General features: G+C 46.1%; 1 protein-coding gene across 1 annotated transcript in view; it reads left to right on the forward strand.

Annotated features, from left to right (window-relative positions):
* Positions 1 to 15,463, forward strand: part of LOC310788088 (cytoplasmic phosphatidylinositol transfer protein 1-like) — a gene marked incomplete at both ends in the record, with an annotated part of 79,130 nt that overhangs the window by 36,921 nt on the left and 26,746 nt on the right. Inside the window, one exon of the mRNA XM_083649589.1 lies at positions 9,597 to 9,745. Coding sequence (XP_083505715.1) covers positions 9,597 to 9,745 — 149 coding nt within the window. The remainder of the gene's footprint in view (positions 1 to 9,596; positions 9,746 to 15,463) is intronic.

The raw sequence follows: 15,463 nt of genomic DNA on the forward strand, positions 1-15,463 counted from the left end.
TTAATGGCGCTCTATGATCTGATGTATGATATGTAGCAGTGCTCTGTTTACCGCGATGCCGGCCATTCGTCAAACTCACTGAGAGATGAAGTAGGGGCGATAAATGAAAGTATGCTCTCTGCACTGTGCCAAGGCACACTGCAGTGTTCCTGTTGTTTTTCTTTTGATTAGCAGTCTGGCAAGGCTGCTAAGTCTCATGTGCTATGCTGATCTGCTGCTAAGTCTCATGTGCTATGCTCATCTGCTGCAAGACCTTCATTACATTTGTTACTGCTCAATTCTGAGACGTTGCATGAATGAAATATGCTTTTGGATTCGATTTGTTTGCATATTGTTGTTTGATAAATTAGGCTCAACCCACGCCAGTCAATATGGCTCAATTTACATTTTGGCCATTTTCATTTGGCTACTGTTTCAGAGCTGCACAATGAAACTGCATCATCCACCTGTTTGCTTTATATGCAAACTGATACATTACATACGGCTCTATGACAACACTGGAAAGTTGGTTACATACCAGGTGTTCAAAGATCTTCATAACAGATGTCAAAGCAACAGCTTTCGAGCGAGACACACGGACATGGGCACAATCAAAGCTGACTTAAAACATATTGGGACCTTCTGTTGTGCGAAGGGACCAGTTAAACATCTCATTTAAAATAGGGGTACGTTCATATGCATTATGCACAGTGTTTCAGGGTAGCAGATGATATCAGATCAGGGCCAGCAGCCTTCCTACTGTTTTGCCTGCACAGCAGGTTTCTTACCTCATAATGCTCTCTGATTAGAAATGGTGGAGTAGCAGATACACCAACACGGTGGTTTAGTACCAAGTACCAAGTACCCCCTTTACCTGAATACTACATTTTGATTAGAAAACTGCAAGAGAAAAAGTATGATGCAATGAATGAATGATAACCCACCTTTTGAAGAATATAACATTACAAAATAATACATGGAGTGAAAGAGTTGCAATTAGTGCCTCCTGAGCAGATTTATTTTAATGTTTTATTCATTTTCATGATTTATTCATTTTCATGATTTATTCTTACATTTTTTACATTTTCTCCTTTCTCTCAAGTACCCCCTGTAGTAGCTCCACGTACCCTAGTTTCGGAACCACTGCACTACCAGAACAGGCCTGTGACTCTGGGTGGAGTAGTAGATACACTAACAGAGTCTATGAGTCTGGGTGGAGTAGCAGATACATAACAGAACAGGCCTGTGAGTCTGGGTGGAGTAGCAGATACACAAAACAGAATCTGTGAGTCTGGGTGGAGTAGCAGATACACTAACAGAACAGGGTTGTGAGTCTGGGTGGAGTAGCAGATACACAAAACAGAATCTGTGAGTCTGGGTGGAGTAGCAGAGACACTAACAGAACAGGGTTGTTTCAGGGCTCGGATTAGGGGCTTCATGTCCAATCAGGACTTAGAAAAACTAATTCATGCCTTTATTTACCATAGATTAGACTACTGTAACAGCCTTTTTTCCGGTCTCTCAAATGAAGAACTTAGGCAACTCCAGCTCATTCAAAATGCTGCTGCTAGGGTCTTAACTAGGACTGGGAGGACTAATCATATTACCCCTGTTCTTAAATCTCTACACTGGCTCCCTGTAGGTTACAGAATTAAATTTAAAATCCTTCTTTTAGCCTACAAATCACTCAACGGCCTAGGCCCACAATACATAGCAGATCTCCTCCCTCGCTATGAACCAACTAGACCTCTCAGGTCAGCTGGGTCCGGCCTAATACAGTAGCTGTCCCAAGGATCCACTCGAACCAGGGCAGGGCCGCCTTTACACACTGTGCTGCTGTTAGCTGGAACAACCTGCCTGAGGCCCTCAGATTTTCCTCAACACTTCCTATTTTTAAAAATGGTCTAAAAACTTTTCTGTTTAGCACCGCTTTTAACTGTTGAAATGTCTATTTATCCTATTATTTTCCTGTATTGACCAAACGTGTAGCATCTTACTGCTTTTTTGCTTTTAATTGTCTTTTTATCTTCTTTTATTCTCTTATGTCTGTAATGTCTTGTGAAGCACTTTGAATTGCTTTATGTATGAAATGTGCTATATAAATAAATTGACTTGACTTGACTTGTGAGTCTGGGTGGAGTAGCAGATACACAAAACAGCATCTGTGAGTCGGGGTGGAGTAGCAGATTCACTAACAGAACAGGCCTGTGAGTTGGGGTGGAGTAGCAGATACACTAACAGAGTCTGTGAGTCTGGGTGGAGTAGCAGATACACTAACAGAGTCTGTGAGTCTGGGTGGAGTAGCAGATACACTAACAGAGTCTGTGAGTCTGGGTGGAGTAGCAGATTCACTAACAGAACAGGCCTGTGAGTCTGGGTGGAGTAGCAGATACACTACCAGAACAGGCCTGTGAGTCTGGGTGGAGTAGCAGATACACTACCAGAACAGGCCTGTGAGTCTGGGTGGAGTAGCAGATACACTACCAGAACAGGCCTGTGAGTATGGGTGGAGTAGCAGATACACTACCAGAACAGGCCTGTGAGTCTGGGTGGAGTAGCAGATACACTACCAGAACAGGCCTGTGAGTCTGGGTGGAGTAGCAGATACACTACCAGAACAGGCCTGTGAGTCTGGGTGGAGTAGCAGATACACTACCAGAACAGGCCTGTGAGTCTGGGTGGAGTAGCAGATACACTACCAGAACAGGCCTGTGAGTATGGGTGGAGTAGCAGATACACTACCAGAACAGGCCTGTGAGTCTGGGTGGAGTAGCAGATACACTACCAGAACAGGCCTGTGAGTCTGGGTGGAGTAGCAGATACACTAACAGAGTCTGTGAGTCTGGGTGGAGTAGCAGATACACTAACAGAGTCTGTGAGTCTGGGTGGAGTAGCAGATTCACTACCAGAACAGGCCTGTGAGTCTGGGTGGAGTAGCAGATACACTACCAGAACAGGCCTGTGAGTCTGGGTGGAGTAGCAGATACACTAATGCCTACCCCACACTACAGGATAATTTGCAAGATTATGGCCAAGATTCCCCCCTCCCGATTTTCTCGGGGGTGCTCCCGATTTGATGCGCGTCGGGCAGATAATCTTCCCAAATTATCCTGTAGTGTGTGGGGTTCAAAGATTCACAATCGGGAAGACTGCCTCTTCCCGATTGTGAATCGGGCATATCTAACATGTTAGATATTTACAACCCGACAGGCGATTGCATCTTGAGCAGAGAGCCAGTAGTAGCTGCGTTTCCATACAGTTTTTCGCAAAATAATCTGGTCCGCGTCCGCCCGCAGCCCCGCACAGAAACAAAGAACGAGGAAATTGTCATCGAGGTGAAATACCCGTGCGTCTTTGAACGGGACGGAAAACTAATGCTATAGGCCTACTGCAAAGCATGTAGCCTACAACAAGCGCTTAGATCGGCGAGTGTCCGCACGGAAAAGTGAGTCAAATCAGCAGACACGCCCCTCCACAAGGCACCTGTGCAGACGCTTTTCGCCTGGCCGTGCACAGTAGGCCTACACCCCGAATGGACGCGGCTGGGTGGACAAAGTGGAGTTTTCAAGACTTCCGCGAGCAGAAAACCACACAGTGTATAAAAGCTCCACACGTTTCCTCGTCAAGATTCATTTTAAAAGTTAACGTCGAGCCCTGCTTCCAAGGTGAATCGTCGGCATAATCTTCTAGTGTGTGGGGTTGCGTTTGAACAGACGCGATTGTGTGTGTGTCCCAAGATTGAAATGTTAAAAAATCGGCTCTCTCTGTCCTGTAGTGTGTGGGCTCTCAAGATTTTTATAATCTTCAAGGATTTGAAAATCCTGTAGTGTGGGGTAGGCATAACAGAACAGGGCCATGAGTCTGCTTTCCTCCTGCAATAGAACGTATTCTACTCATCGGGCTAGCTAGCTTCAGTATCTTGGGTGACATTATTTATTTTATAATTAGTCATTGAAAGCCATGTCATAGTCCTCTGGGGGATGCTACACATCGGCCACCTCCTACTGGTCCTCCAACACCACCTCCAGCACCAGATGGTCTCCCATCCAAGGACTAACCACAGACATGATAACAGTAATGTACAGTTTGCTGACGTCACCTAGTACTATCAAATTTCTACCCCATTTCAACCAATAATTTCACGACATGCAGTTGTCAATCAAATCTTCATTTCAGGATCATTTTCTCTTAAAAATGAAGGGGAAAATGGTGCCTAGTGCCTGTCATCTGGCAGAGTTTCTAGTCCATAAACGAACTACTAACTTGAGCAATTATGCAAACGAAATCAAACGGTTCTAAGAATGCAAAGAAATGTAACTGGCTCGTTAAAACACGCATTCCAGGAATATTATTTACATTTATAACGATAATGGCGCGCCTCCCTGGCTGTCAGGGGTCGTCTCTCGGAGATTCCAGGCGGGCGGGGAGCACCCATGCATCGGATTGTCCGCTCGCTCCGCACAAAGCAGCTCGCTCCCTGGTACTCTGCGGATCCCACTCGCGTAGCATGACAACAGGCTGAATCCCACTCGATTTGGGGGTGGAACACGGCAGGATTGGCCAATGCCAAAGCCAGTCCGCCTCTCAATTTGTTTTCAGTCTGAAACGGACTCAGATGCACGTGACGAACGGGTTCACCTCGACTTTAAACTCTGATTAAACTAGCTGAAGGGTGATCTCTCTCTATGATATCTCTCTCTCTCTCTCTCTCTCTCTCTCTCTCTCTCTCTCTCTCATACACACACACCATAAATGGACATGGAAACAGAAGCTACTTATCTCAATAGAGGCCTAGTCATTTATCTCAGAATACAGAGCGCTCAAAGCAGTGCAGTAATTACTGTCATGTGTTAGAATTTTAATTACACGTTAGCGTTCAGCCAACTATTGTCGTGTGTGTGTGTGTGTGTGTGTGTGTGTGTGTGTGTGTGTGTGTGTGTGTGTGTGCGTGTGTGTGTGTGTGTGTGTGTGAGGATTCTTATCTTACCCGCACACCAACACACTCTTTGGCTGCAGCACAGTGACCACAGCTCCCACCACCTGCTGTCGTGTTAGAAGAGAGAGAGATGGATTGTTCACAGTACTAGGTACAATACTTTTCATATTTAACATTTAAAATAAAGTTTGCGCTTCAACCCACGGCAACGCCATAGTTTACTCTATGAACTCAGTGGCCTTCTTGGTTTATGACAGCTTTGTCGCAGTGAGGCATCCATTATTTTCCATCTTCCTCAAATCATCTCTTCTTTATTAGCCAATCACAAAGCAGATAGCACATACAGGAATGTTCTCAACCCCCCCTATAAGATCAGTCAGTATTAGTATTGTAACTCCTGCTTTGTGGGCAGCCCCGCCCCATTCCAACTGCAATCAGGACCTTGCTATCATCACATGTTCTGCCTGAGACATGTCACCTTCCTGATCCTATTCCTCAACCTGCTCATCTTCATCCATATTTCTGTGCACTATTTACTGCATAATACTGTCATAGAAGCATGTATGTTTTGTCCCCCGTCCAATGATGCAGCGACCGCTTAAGCAAATCAATCGCAAGTACACAGATGCTGTAGCGCCTCCATTGGTCATGGTCAATGAGTGTCATTTCTCATTTTGAAAGTGCTGCGACGATGCATCGTCCCCCGAGGTTTTGTCTAGATGCCAGACAGATGGACACACAGATGGAGGACGACACCATGGGGGACAAAAACAACCAAACCTGTTGAAAACCACAGGCCACTAAAAGCACTAACTCAATGTGTTTTGGGTTGCGCCTGCTAATCTTGGGTCATCTAACCCTGCCAGCATCTCTCTGAAAGAGCTACTTTCAGGTCCAAGAACTCTATCACAGCCCATCCATTAGCTGGCCATTTGGTGTAGCTCTGTGTGTAATGATACTGTGCCTGTGGACGGGACATTAGCCAATTCCAAGCTAGCCAGTAATGGTCCAGTGAGTCGTGTGTGGAGGATAGATACAGCAGACAGCAGAGGAGAGAGTGCTGCACGACGTGACTCGTGTAGGAGGCAGAGCTTTAACAGATACAACATGGCACTGCGGCGGAGGCCATAGCTAAGGAACCAACGAGATAAGGGAGGGTGTTTAAATAGAGGAACCAGAGAAACGGTTGGTGAAATGCAGAAATGGAAACCATCTAAATACTGTACCTTGCACCCCATTTACACCTGTTTTTTTAAATGCGACCGTTATCCAGATAATGTCATCTAGATCCAGGTCGCATTTAAAAACCAGGTGTAAATGGGGTAATACTGTAGCTGATGACGACTCTTGACGAGACATTAGTTGGGTTTCCATCCATAGGTATCGCAAATTTGAATCGAATTTTCAGAAAGTCGGCAAAAGAAAATGCGAAATAATGCGCGTTTCCATCTGCTGCTATTATGCGAATTATGGAGCTGTCAATCACCTCGGGTTTGAGGCTGTCTGAGCTGCTGATCAGCTGCTAGACCCGATATACAGCTCTATTAAACACATCTAACGTTATTCATTTAAAGTTTCTTGATGATCTACAAGTAGACAAAGGTAACATAAAATGCAATTTCTGGATTACCAGGTGCCGCTCTTCAACTCGGCAAGCATAACGTTATAATCCACGGAGCAGATAGTAAGTGAATAATATTCATTCAATTCTAGAAGTGAGTCACCTTAAAGTTAACCAGTCTTCTTCTGTTTACCACGGTGGGTATTGTGCTGCGTATTTACCATTATTTACCATGTGTAGCCCTATTGTGTAGGCTACACACAGCATGTCATGTTTTGCAGTGATCAAGACAAACTGCGTGGTTTTTGAATGGAGAGACAACGGAATATCACTTAATCTGTTTCCACTGCACTTATCGCAATTTCCTTTTATCGATACACCCGACTTTTCCACCTCCCTCAAGCGTGAGAACTTTTTTGCGAAATTTGGAGGCTTTTGCGAATTTTGCAGCGTTTCCACTCGTTTTTTTTATTCGCAAATTGAAATTTCTCATAAAAACAGGTGGATGGAAAGCCGACTAGTGTTGGTGTTTGATTGCTCATCTCTTCCCTCAGCTCCACTCTGTGCTCACTGCTCACATAACATCGCTCCATCAGCTGAGGGGGGAGAGAGAAACGGAGATAATAGGAATTATTCATGGCCACTCTAGCCTGAGCGAGGACCAGGTTAGAGTCAAGCTTTCCAAAGACAACAATGAACGCAGCCTCTCATTCATCAGCAGCAGCTCTCAGGTGGGCAGCAGACACAGGCTCAATACAATGGCGCCATGGCGGGTAGGCCAGGGCCAGGCAGCACAATGCCTCTCATGTTTACAGCATCAGCATCTCCGAGGCCTGAATGAGCTGAAGGGAGAGTGGTGCTCAGAGGTGCTCGTGAGCGTCTGTGTGCCCACTAGACTACAGAAGTACAGAACACGCTACAGGTCATGTTTTTCATCCTGACATTCACTGTTATGTGTGTTGTTCAGCTGTTACCCTGCCCCCCCCCCCCCCGCCCCCGCCCGAGCAATCTCTCAAAACTTTATAGACACGCTTCTTAGCCTTCTCTGTCTTTATGTCATCATTACCACTCCACACTTTTCTCCTCCCTCTCTCTCTCTTCCTCTCTCTCCCTCTCTCTCTCTCTCTCTCCCTCTCCTGTCTCTCTCTCCCTCCCTCTCTCTCTCTGTCTCTCTCTGTCTCTCCATCTCCCTCTCACCCTGAGAAATGATAGTTTTCCATTAAATACAGGTTTAATTATTCATCAAGTAATACTGTAGTTATTTTGTGTGTGTGTGTGTGTGTGTGTGTGTGTGTGTGTGTGTGTGTGTGTGTGTGTGTGCGCGTGCGTGTGCGTGTGCATGTGTGTATGTGTGTGTGATTTTGATTTTATTCTTTATTTCCGTGTCATGCACACAAGGTGCCGGTGGCCAACCTTCATGGGTTTACAAGACACCACAATATATTACCATTGCAGTGGTACATTAAATCAACATACTGCTCAAACAGTACAATATAAAACATTATACATATACATCACTCTCTAAAGAAAATGTTCTCTCTTTGTTCCCAGGCCTGACAGATACAATCTGCTGCAAAGAAAGTTCCTTTCTCGAAACACAGCTGCAGTTTCTCATAGTCATCCATCTAAAAAAAGTCAACATAGAGGATATTTTACTAAAGAATACATATCTTGCATCTTCGTATGCAGTACAGTAGTGTGTGGGTGTGTGTGGCTGTGTGCAATGTGCATGTGTGCATGTCTGTGTGTGAGACAAAGTACAGGTTCCTCTTCTGTTATGCCTGAGCCTATGCTACTACTATGTCCTTACTCCTGTAGAATAATGCCATAGTCCAACAGCTGTTCATCCAGAATGATACTGCCGTCAAAATGCCAACTTATTTGATCTCTCTCTTATTTGGTTGTGGTGGACGGAGCGGAGCCAGATGGGAAAATGTGTCATTGCGTTATAAGAAGTTACAGCCTGAGCTCGTTTACCAGTCTACAGTCTACAGAGGCTCTGCTTTTTTTTCCACTGCACTATCACATTTCTCCTCACTCCACTCCCTGCTTTTGGTGGTTGGCTATAGCGCCGCAGGTCATCATCCAAGCCCCATAGGCAGTCCCTGTCTTTTATCATCCAAGCCCCATAGGCAGTCCCTGTCTTTTATCATCCAAGCCCCATAGGCAGTCCCTGTCTTTTTTCCATTAGCTTAACGCAGCTATCCTTAGTTGGAGCTCTGCGAGCGGCGGCTGCGTCCTACATGACCCCTTGGCATTCCAGCAGGGTGGCATAAGTTGCTGTCGGCGGCCGTGTCCATTTCCCCGGCCCGGAAAGAGGCCTACCAGCGGTCGGAAATCTGCGCCCTTGAGCACTCCCCATTCCACATTGCCCGGCTTTTCCAGCTGTATCGGAAAATAGTTGCCGCGTGAGTCGTGACACGCCATTCCGGGCCTCTCGAGGCGACCAAAAGTGACATGGTCATCGTGCCAAGTGGGTCAGGAAATGATGAGTGAAGGACTGTGGGTGTTGACTGCTGTGTCTCATGGGGCCGTGGGATGGGGTCACCTAGCTGGCTGCTGCTGCTGCTGCTGCTGCTGCTGCTGCTGCTGCTGCTGCTGCTGCTGCTGCTGCTGCTGCTGCTGCTGCTGCTGCTGCTATTGTTGTGCTGTTTGGACCTGACTGAGATCAGGCCAAAACAGTGATGTGACTAAGCTGTGGACAACTCCTAATCCACAGATTTTTGTTGGTATGGCGACTGTTCCCAGGCGTCATCAACATGCGCTGGGGACAGTAATCCTGGTATTTCCCCTTCCCTTGTTCTTTTATGTTTACGGCGGCTATAAAATTATATTGCCGTGTGTCAGATATGGAACGCCATTAAGAACACAATGTTCCATCCAAATCAACTTCATCAGAAGCATCGCTATAAGGAGGACAGTTTGTTGATATGATGGGATGATCCACTCATCCTGTAGGTGTCTCACTAGATTTGATAAAACTATGGATCTAATATCAGATGTCTCTGTCTGTCTGTCTGTCTGTCTGTCTCTCTCTCTCTCTCTCTCTCTCTCTCTCTCTCTCTCTCTCTCTCTCTCTCTCTCTCTCTCTGGCTCTCTCTCTCTCTGTCCGTCCTCCAGTACCGGATCGGCCAGCTGTATATGATCAGCAAGCACAGTCATGAGCAGAGCGACCGCGGGGAGGGGGTGGAGGTGGTCCAGAACGAGCCGTACGACGACCCCGAACATGGATCGGGACAGTTCACTGAGAAACGAGTCTACCTCAACAAGTGAGTGTGCTCCTCCCTCCGTGTCTGACATAACACCGGGCCTGATGGAACTTATGTGTTTGATTTACTGAAACACCTTACTGGTGTCTAAATGTATATTTTATGGAAAACTCTCCTGATCCTCCAAAAGTGACATCTGTGTTTTTGTGCCCCTCATCTACAGGGAGCTGCTATGGATTCAGTGTCTGAATCTGAATCCTGGTTGAAGTGCAGTCTCCCTATTTAAAGGTCCACTGATTTTCAACCAGCATTGTATCATTACAAAATCAGTAGTATGTATGCAAATGAACAATGTTTAACTTCCCTCCATCTTGCCTGGACCCAGATCTCCCCGTTCATTCATAGAACTTCCTGGTTCAAATGATAGCATAATGATGTCATTTGGAGCAGTTTTGCCAAGGTGTCACTGTCACTATCACTATCACTATCACTATCACTGTCACTATCACTGTCACTATCACTATCACTGTCACTATCACTATGGCTCCCTCTACCTTCATTGGCAGAACATCCTGGTCCAGGAGGTTCTGTGAATGAATGGGGCTGTCTCAGTCCAGGCAAGATGGAGGGGAATTCATACATTGTTTATTTGCTATACTACTGATTTTGTAATGATACAAGGCTGGTTGAAAATCGGTGAAGTGGTCCTTTAACTGAACTCTCTCCCGCTGTTATCCTGATAAGCTTTATATGTTATATTCTCCTAATATTTCATCTCGTGCCTTACAATCCTTATCATTCTATCACAAGTGCATAGTGCATAGTGCATAGTGCATAGTGCATACCACAACACCATCCATCAGGCTGCTGCTGATAAGGCTGTCAGGAGGGATTCAAAGGGTAGCCAGGCCTAAGCATTTGCCATGTCCCTCTCATACCCATCACTGCATGGCTGTCACTGGCACTCTCCTCTCCTCACACTCATCACTGCATGGCTGTCACTGGCACTCTCCTCACACCCATCACTGCATGGCTGTCACTGGCACTCTCCTCTCCTCATACCCATCACTGCATGGCTGTCACTGGCACTCTCCTCTCCTCATACCCATCACTGCATGGCTGTCACTGGCACTCTCCTCTCCTCATACCCATCACTGCATGGCTGTCACTGGCACTCTCCTCTCCTCACACCCATCACTGCATGGCTGTCACTGGCACTCTCCTCTCCTCATACCCATCACTGCATGGCTGTCACTGGCACTCTCCTCTCCTCATACCCATCACTGCATGGCTGTCACTGGCACTCTCCTCTCCTCATACCCATCACTGCATGGCTGTCACTGTCACTCTCCTCTCCTCATACCCATCACTGCATGGCTGTCACTGTCACTCTCCTCTCCTCACACCCATCACTGCATGGCTGTCACTGGCACTCTCCTCTCCTCATACCCATCACTGCATGGCTGTCACTGGCACTCTCCTCTCCTCATACCCATCACTGCATGGCTGTCACTGGCACTCTCCTCTCCTCACACCCATCACTGCATGGCTGTCACTGGCACTCTCCTCTCCTCATACCCATCACTGCATGGCAGTCACTGGCACTCTCCTCTCCTCATACTCATCACTGCATGGCTGTCACTGGCACTCTCCTCTCCTCATACCCATCACTGCATGGCTGTCACTGGCACTCTCCTATCCTCACAACCATGCCCCCTGCAGGTTAAGACAGAGATTAGTCATTGGTTACATGTCTAAAATGTATGTCTTAATGTCAGCAACTCTAGGCTATCGTGTTGAAATAAGTCGCCATATACGGTAACTAGTCATATATTATATAGGGCATGATAATCGCCCTATATATAACATAAACAGATGCTGGCATCCATACGGCTTCGCATAAGCTCCAGTGTAAGCATGGTTGTTGCGTCTCAGGAAGGAAAAATGTGTTTAATTGCTCCAATTCATCTCATTCCAAACCTATTTTCCAGCTCGGTTCTGTCCTTAATGCCTTGTTAAACTTGATAAGCGTGAAATTGAACATTTGATTTCTGTCATGTAGATTACAATAGAATTTTCTGCCGAGCGCAAGAACAAGTCTGAAGTAGTTATCGTCTCCCCGGCCTCATTTGTGAGTTTGCTCTGAATGTCAATGAGGTGAATCCAGGTAAAAGCCATTATCCGCCATTGATTTTCCATGTTAAATCTATAAGAGTCACAAAGACGGCACGGTGGCTCAGTGGTTAGTACTGTTGCCTCACAGCAAGAAGGTCCCGGGTTCGAACCCCGGTCCGTCCCAGGTCCTTTCTGTGTGGAGTTTGCATGTTCTCCCCGTGTCCGTGTGGGTTTTCTCCGGGTGCTCCGGTTTCCTCCCACCATCAAGAAAGACATGTATGTTAGGGTTAATACTCCTGTCAGTGCCCCTGACCAAGGTACTGGCAAAAAGAACTGGAGTTGGTCCCCGGGCGCTGCACAGTGGCTGCCCACTGCTCCTAGTTCTAGGAAGGTTCCTAGTAGAGGATGGGTCAAATGCAGAGGATGAATTTCCCCAAGGGGATAAATAAAGGATAACTTAACTTAAAGGAGGAGATGATGGCGACCATTTAGAGAGGGATCTTTTGGGAACCTTTGAGACCATTCAAATGTGGATTGTGACAAAGAGGCTGCAATTCAATATCAGGAGAAGTTGTTTTATGTTATACCTCAAGTGTAAATATTACCTGTCGATTCAATCATACAGATTGTTCTCTCTTTCCTGCCAATTCATTTCTTTATCACCTAGCTGTTGTTTGTGCATTTATCGACATGCTTCTCTAGCCAATATACATCAACTGATGAAATATCCCACTTGGCCTATCATAGGCCTATCTTTACCAGGTCATTGAGAACAATGAGTCCACATCAAATACTTGGTCGCAGGCCAAATCCATCAATAGCACCAACAACCCTTATCAAAAATAAAGTAATTGAATGTGACACTCTGTTGAATTCTCTTTTTGCTTGCCCCCTGTCAGTAGTGAGGTCAAAACACAGGTTCATCTACTGGCATCATCCCTTGTTGAGGGAAGGTCTTTCCACTCATAACACCACCCTGCTCCCCAAGGTGCAGGGTGGTGTTATGGAAGCACCATCACCCAAGAGAGTTATTATGTCAAAGTAGTGTTCTAGAATCATCCTGAAGGTAAGGCTGGGCAATATAGCGATATTATATCGATATGGTGATATGGGACTAGATATTATCTTAGATTTTGGATATCGTAATATCGTGATATGGCATAAGTGTTGTCTTTTCCTGATTTTAAAGGCTGCATTATGATAAAGTGATGTAGGTTTCTGAGCTTACCAGACTGTTCTAGATTTTCTTTTGCCTTTGACATTTGATTTTGTCCATATCACCCAGCCCTACAAAATAGTCTTAAAACCAACATGAAACAGAATTGTGATAAGATCGTGGAGAGGAGAAAGGATTGAGGGACAAAATGTAGGGAAACAGTGGATGGATACAGTAAATCCAGAAGGAGGCGGTAATGCAACATAAATGATGCCAACTGCCATAAAACACCACAGAAGAAGAAGAAGTGATAAGATCGTGGATCGATTCTGGATCCTGCCTGGAAAAGAAATTGGGATTTGATATTTTTGCCATTATCGCCCACTCCTACCTGAAGGGTCCTTCACATGAGTCGACCTTTCCCAGCACATTCCACGGCCCCGGTCCTCTCAGGGAAAATCTATGGGGACTAATTGTCCTGAATGATTCTGCTCACGCAGACCAGCCAGGATTGTCTGAATGAATATTGTAGCTTCTATATGTCATTCTCTAGGGTTCACTGAATCTGTAAGTGAGGTCTGCTGTGTGGGTCACCTTGGTAACCTAAAGCCTCAAGACACTAAATAGTTCTGTAACTCTAAGGCCACGGCCTCACTGATCCATTGTGTCTGTCTGTCTCCGTTCATTTCAATTCATTTTCAATGTGAGCTGTCCGGTTTCTGGGCAGCGCTGCCGCTGATATCCATCTCGGTCAGATTTTACACCTAATTGAACTTTTTCTGGACGGACGGATTCGCCACCGTTCGTTTAGCAAATACGAGGCATTTCTACTGTGTGCTTTTTTTTATAAACACATTGACGTTCCAAAACAGCCCAACGGACAGAAATCTATCTGTCAATAATTCTGTCCATTTTCTGACCCAACAGTGTGGCTTAAGCCATTTGAGGTCTAAATTCAGTGTTATCTTAAAAGAGAACAGGCAGTCACAAGTAATATGTCTTATCCTTTACTTAGCATAATGGGCCCTCGGGTGCTCTTGACACATTTCTCCACTCAGCCGGTTCTTTTAGATTTGCACTGACTGAAGAACAGTGGACATGTCATTTTAACACATCTCATTCTTACAACTTTCATATGCAATTGTTTCCAAGTGTTCTGTTCAATTGATCCTGGACAGTCGACTCACAGTCGTTCTGTGAAGCTTAATTTTGGCTTGACAAGATGATTAAGTCCAATTGAGTGGAATGAAAGACTTTCAGATCTTGACGCGGACAGCTGTGCCATTCATTCCCAGAAGCAGGACAGTGAGAAAGCGACAAGAAAGAGAGCCAGATGGAGGCTACCAGAGTGAGAGTTAAGTTAAATTATCCTTTATTTATCCCCATGGGGAAATTCATCCTCTGCATTTGATCCATCCTCTACTAGGAACCTTCCTAGAACTAGGAGCAGTGGGCAGCCGCAGTGCAGCGCCCGGGGACCAACTCCAGTTCTTTTGCCAGTGCCTTGGTCAGGAGCACTGACAGGAGTATTAACCCTAACATACATGTCTTTGTTGGTGGTGGGAGGAAACCGGAGCACCCGGAGAAAACCCACACGAGCACGGGGAGAACATGCAAACTCCACACAGAAAGGACCTGGAACAAACCGGGGTTCGAACCCGGGACCTTCTTGCTGTGAGGCAACAGTACTAACCACTGAGCCACCGTGTCATCCGTGTCGAGGCAGACAGAGGGTGAGGTTCTGTAAGAAAGAGAGCCAGATGGAGGCTACCAGAGTGAGAGGCAGACAGAGGGTGAGGTTGGGTGGTATATGCTCTGTCGTCACGGGAGTGCGCTCAAAGTGGAGATTTGGTTCTAAACATGCAGCCCATTTGACTAAGGTGTGGTTAAGCAAAGGAGTTCACTGCATGGTTCCAAACGGCTAAAGAGAGCCAGATGGAGGCTAGCAGAGTGAGAGGCAGTGAGATGTAAGTGGGGCTTTGGGAAATATGAAGTGTCAGTGTGTGTGTGTGTGTGTGTGTGTGTGTGTGTGTGTGTGTGTGTGTGTGTGTGTGTGTGCACTTGTGTGTGTGTGTGTGTATGTGGGCAGAGAAAGTGATGGATAATTTGAGCGGTCACTCTTGGATGCTGTGCCTGGCTGCCTCTCTCCACCCACAAACCACCTGTTACCATGTTATAGCTACTGTGTGTGTGTGTGTGTGTGTGTGTGTGTGTGTGTGTGTGTGTGTGTGTGTGTGTGTGTGTGTGTGTGTGTGTGTGTGGCACAAAACGCAGTGTTTGACAGTCTGGACCAGAGGGAACTGCCTGTCTGTCTCTCATATGCCGGTGGGCCTATAGAGAATCGATGGGAAACCAATATGGTCACCTCATCCACCTACGGACACTAACAAAAGAAGCAAAGAATAAGGGGAGGGAAGGCAGAGAGATTGTGGAGACAGTTAGAAAATCAAAGGCTGATTTGAGTGAGAATTATCCTCCAGGTGGCACTTGGTTCAAACTGAAAGATG

This window comes from Poromitra crassiceps, assembly GCF_964638095.1.
Source record: "Poromitra crassiceps genome assembly, chromosome: 13".
NCBI classification, from domain to species: Eukaryota; Metazoa; Chordata; class Actinopteri; order Beryciformes; family Melamphaidae; genus Poromitra; species Poromitra crassiceps.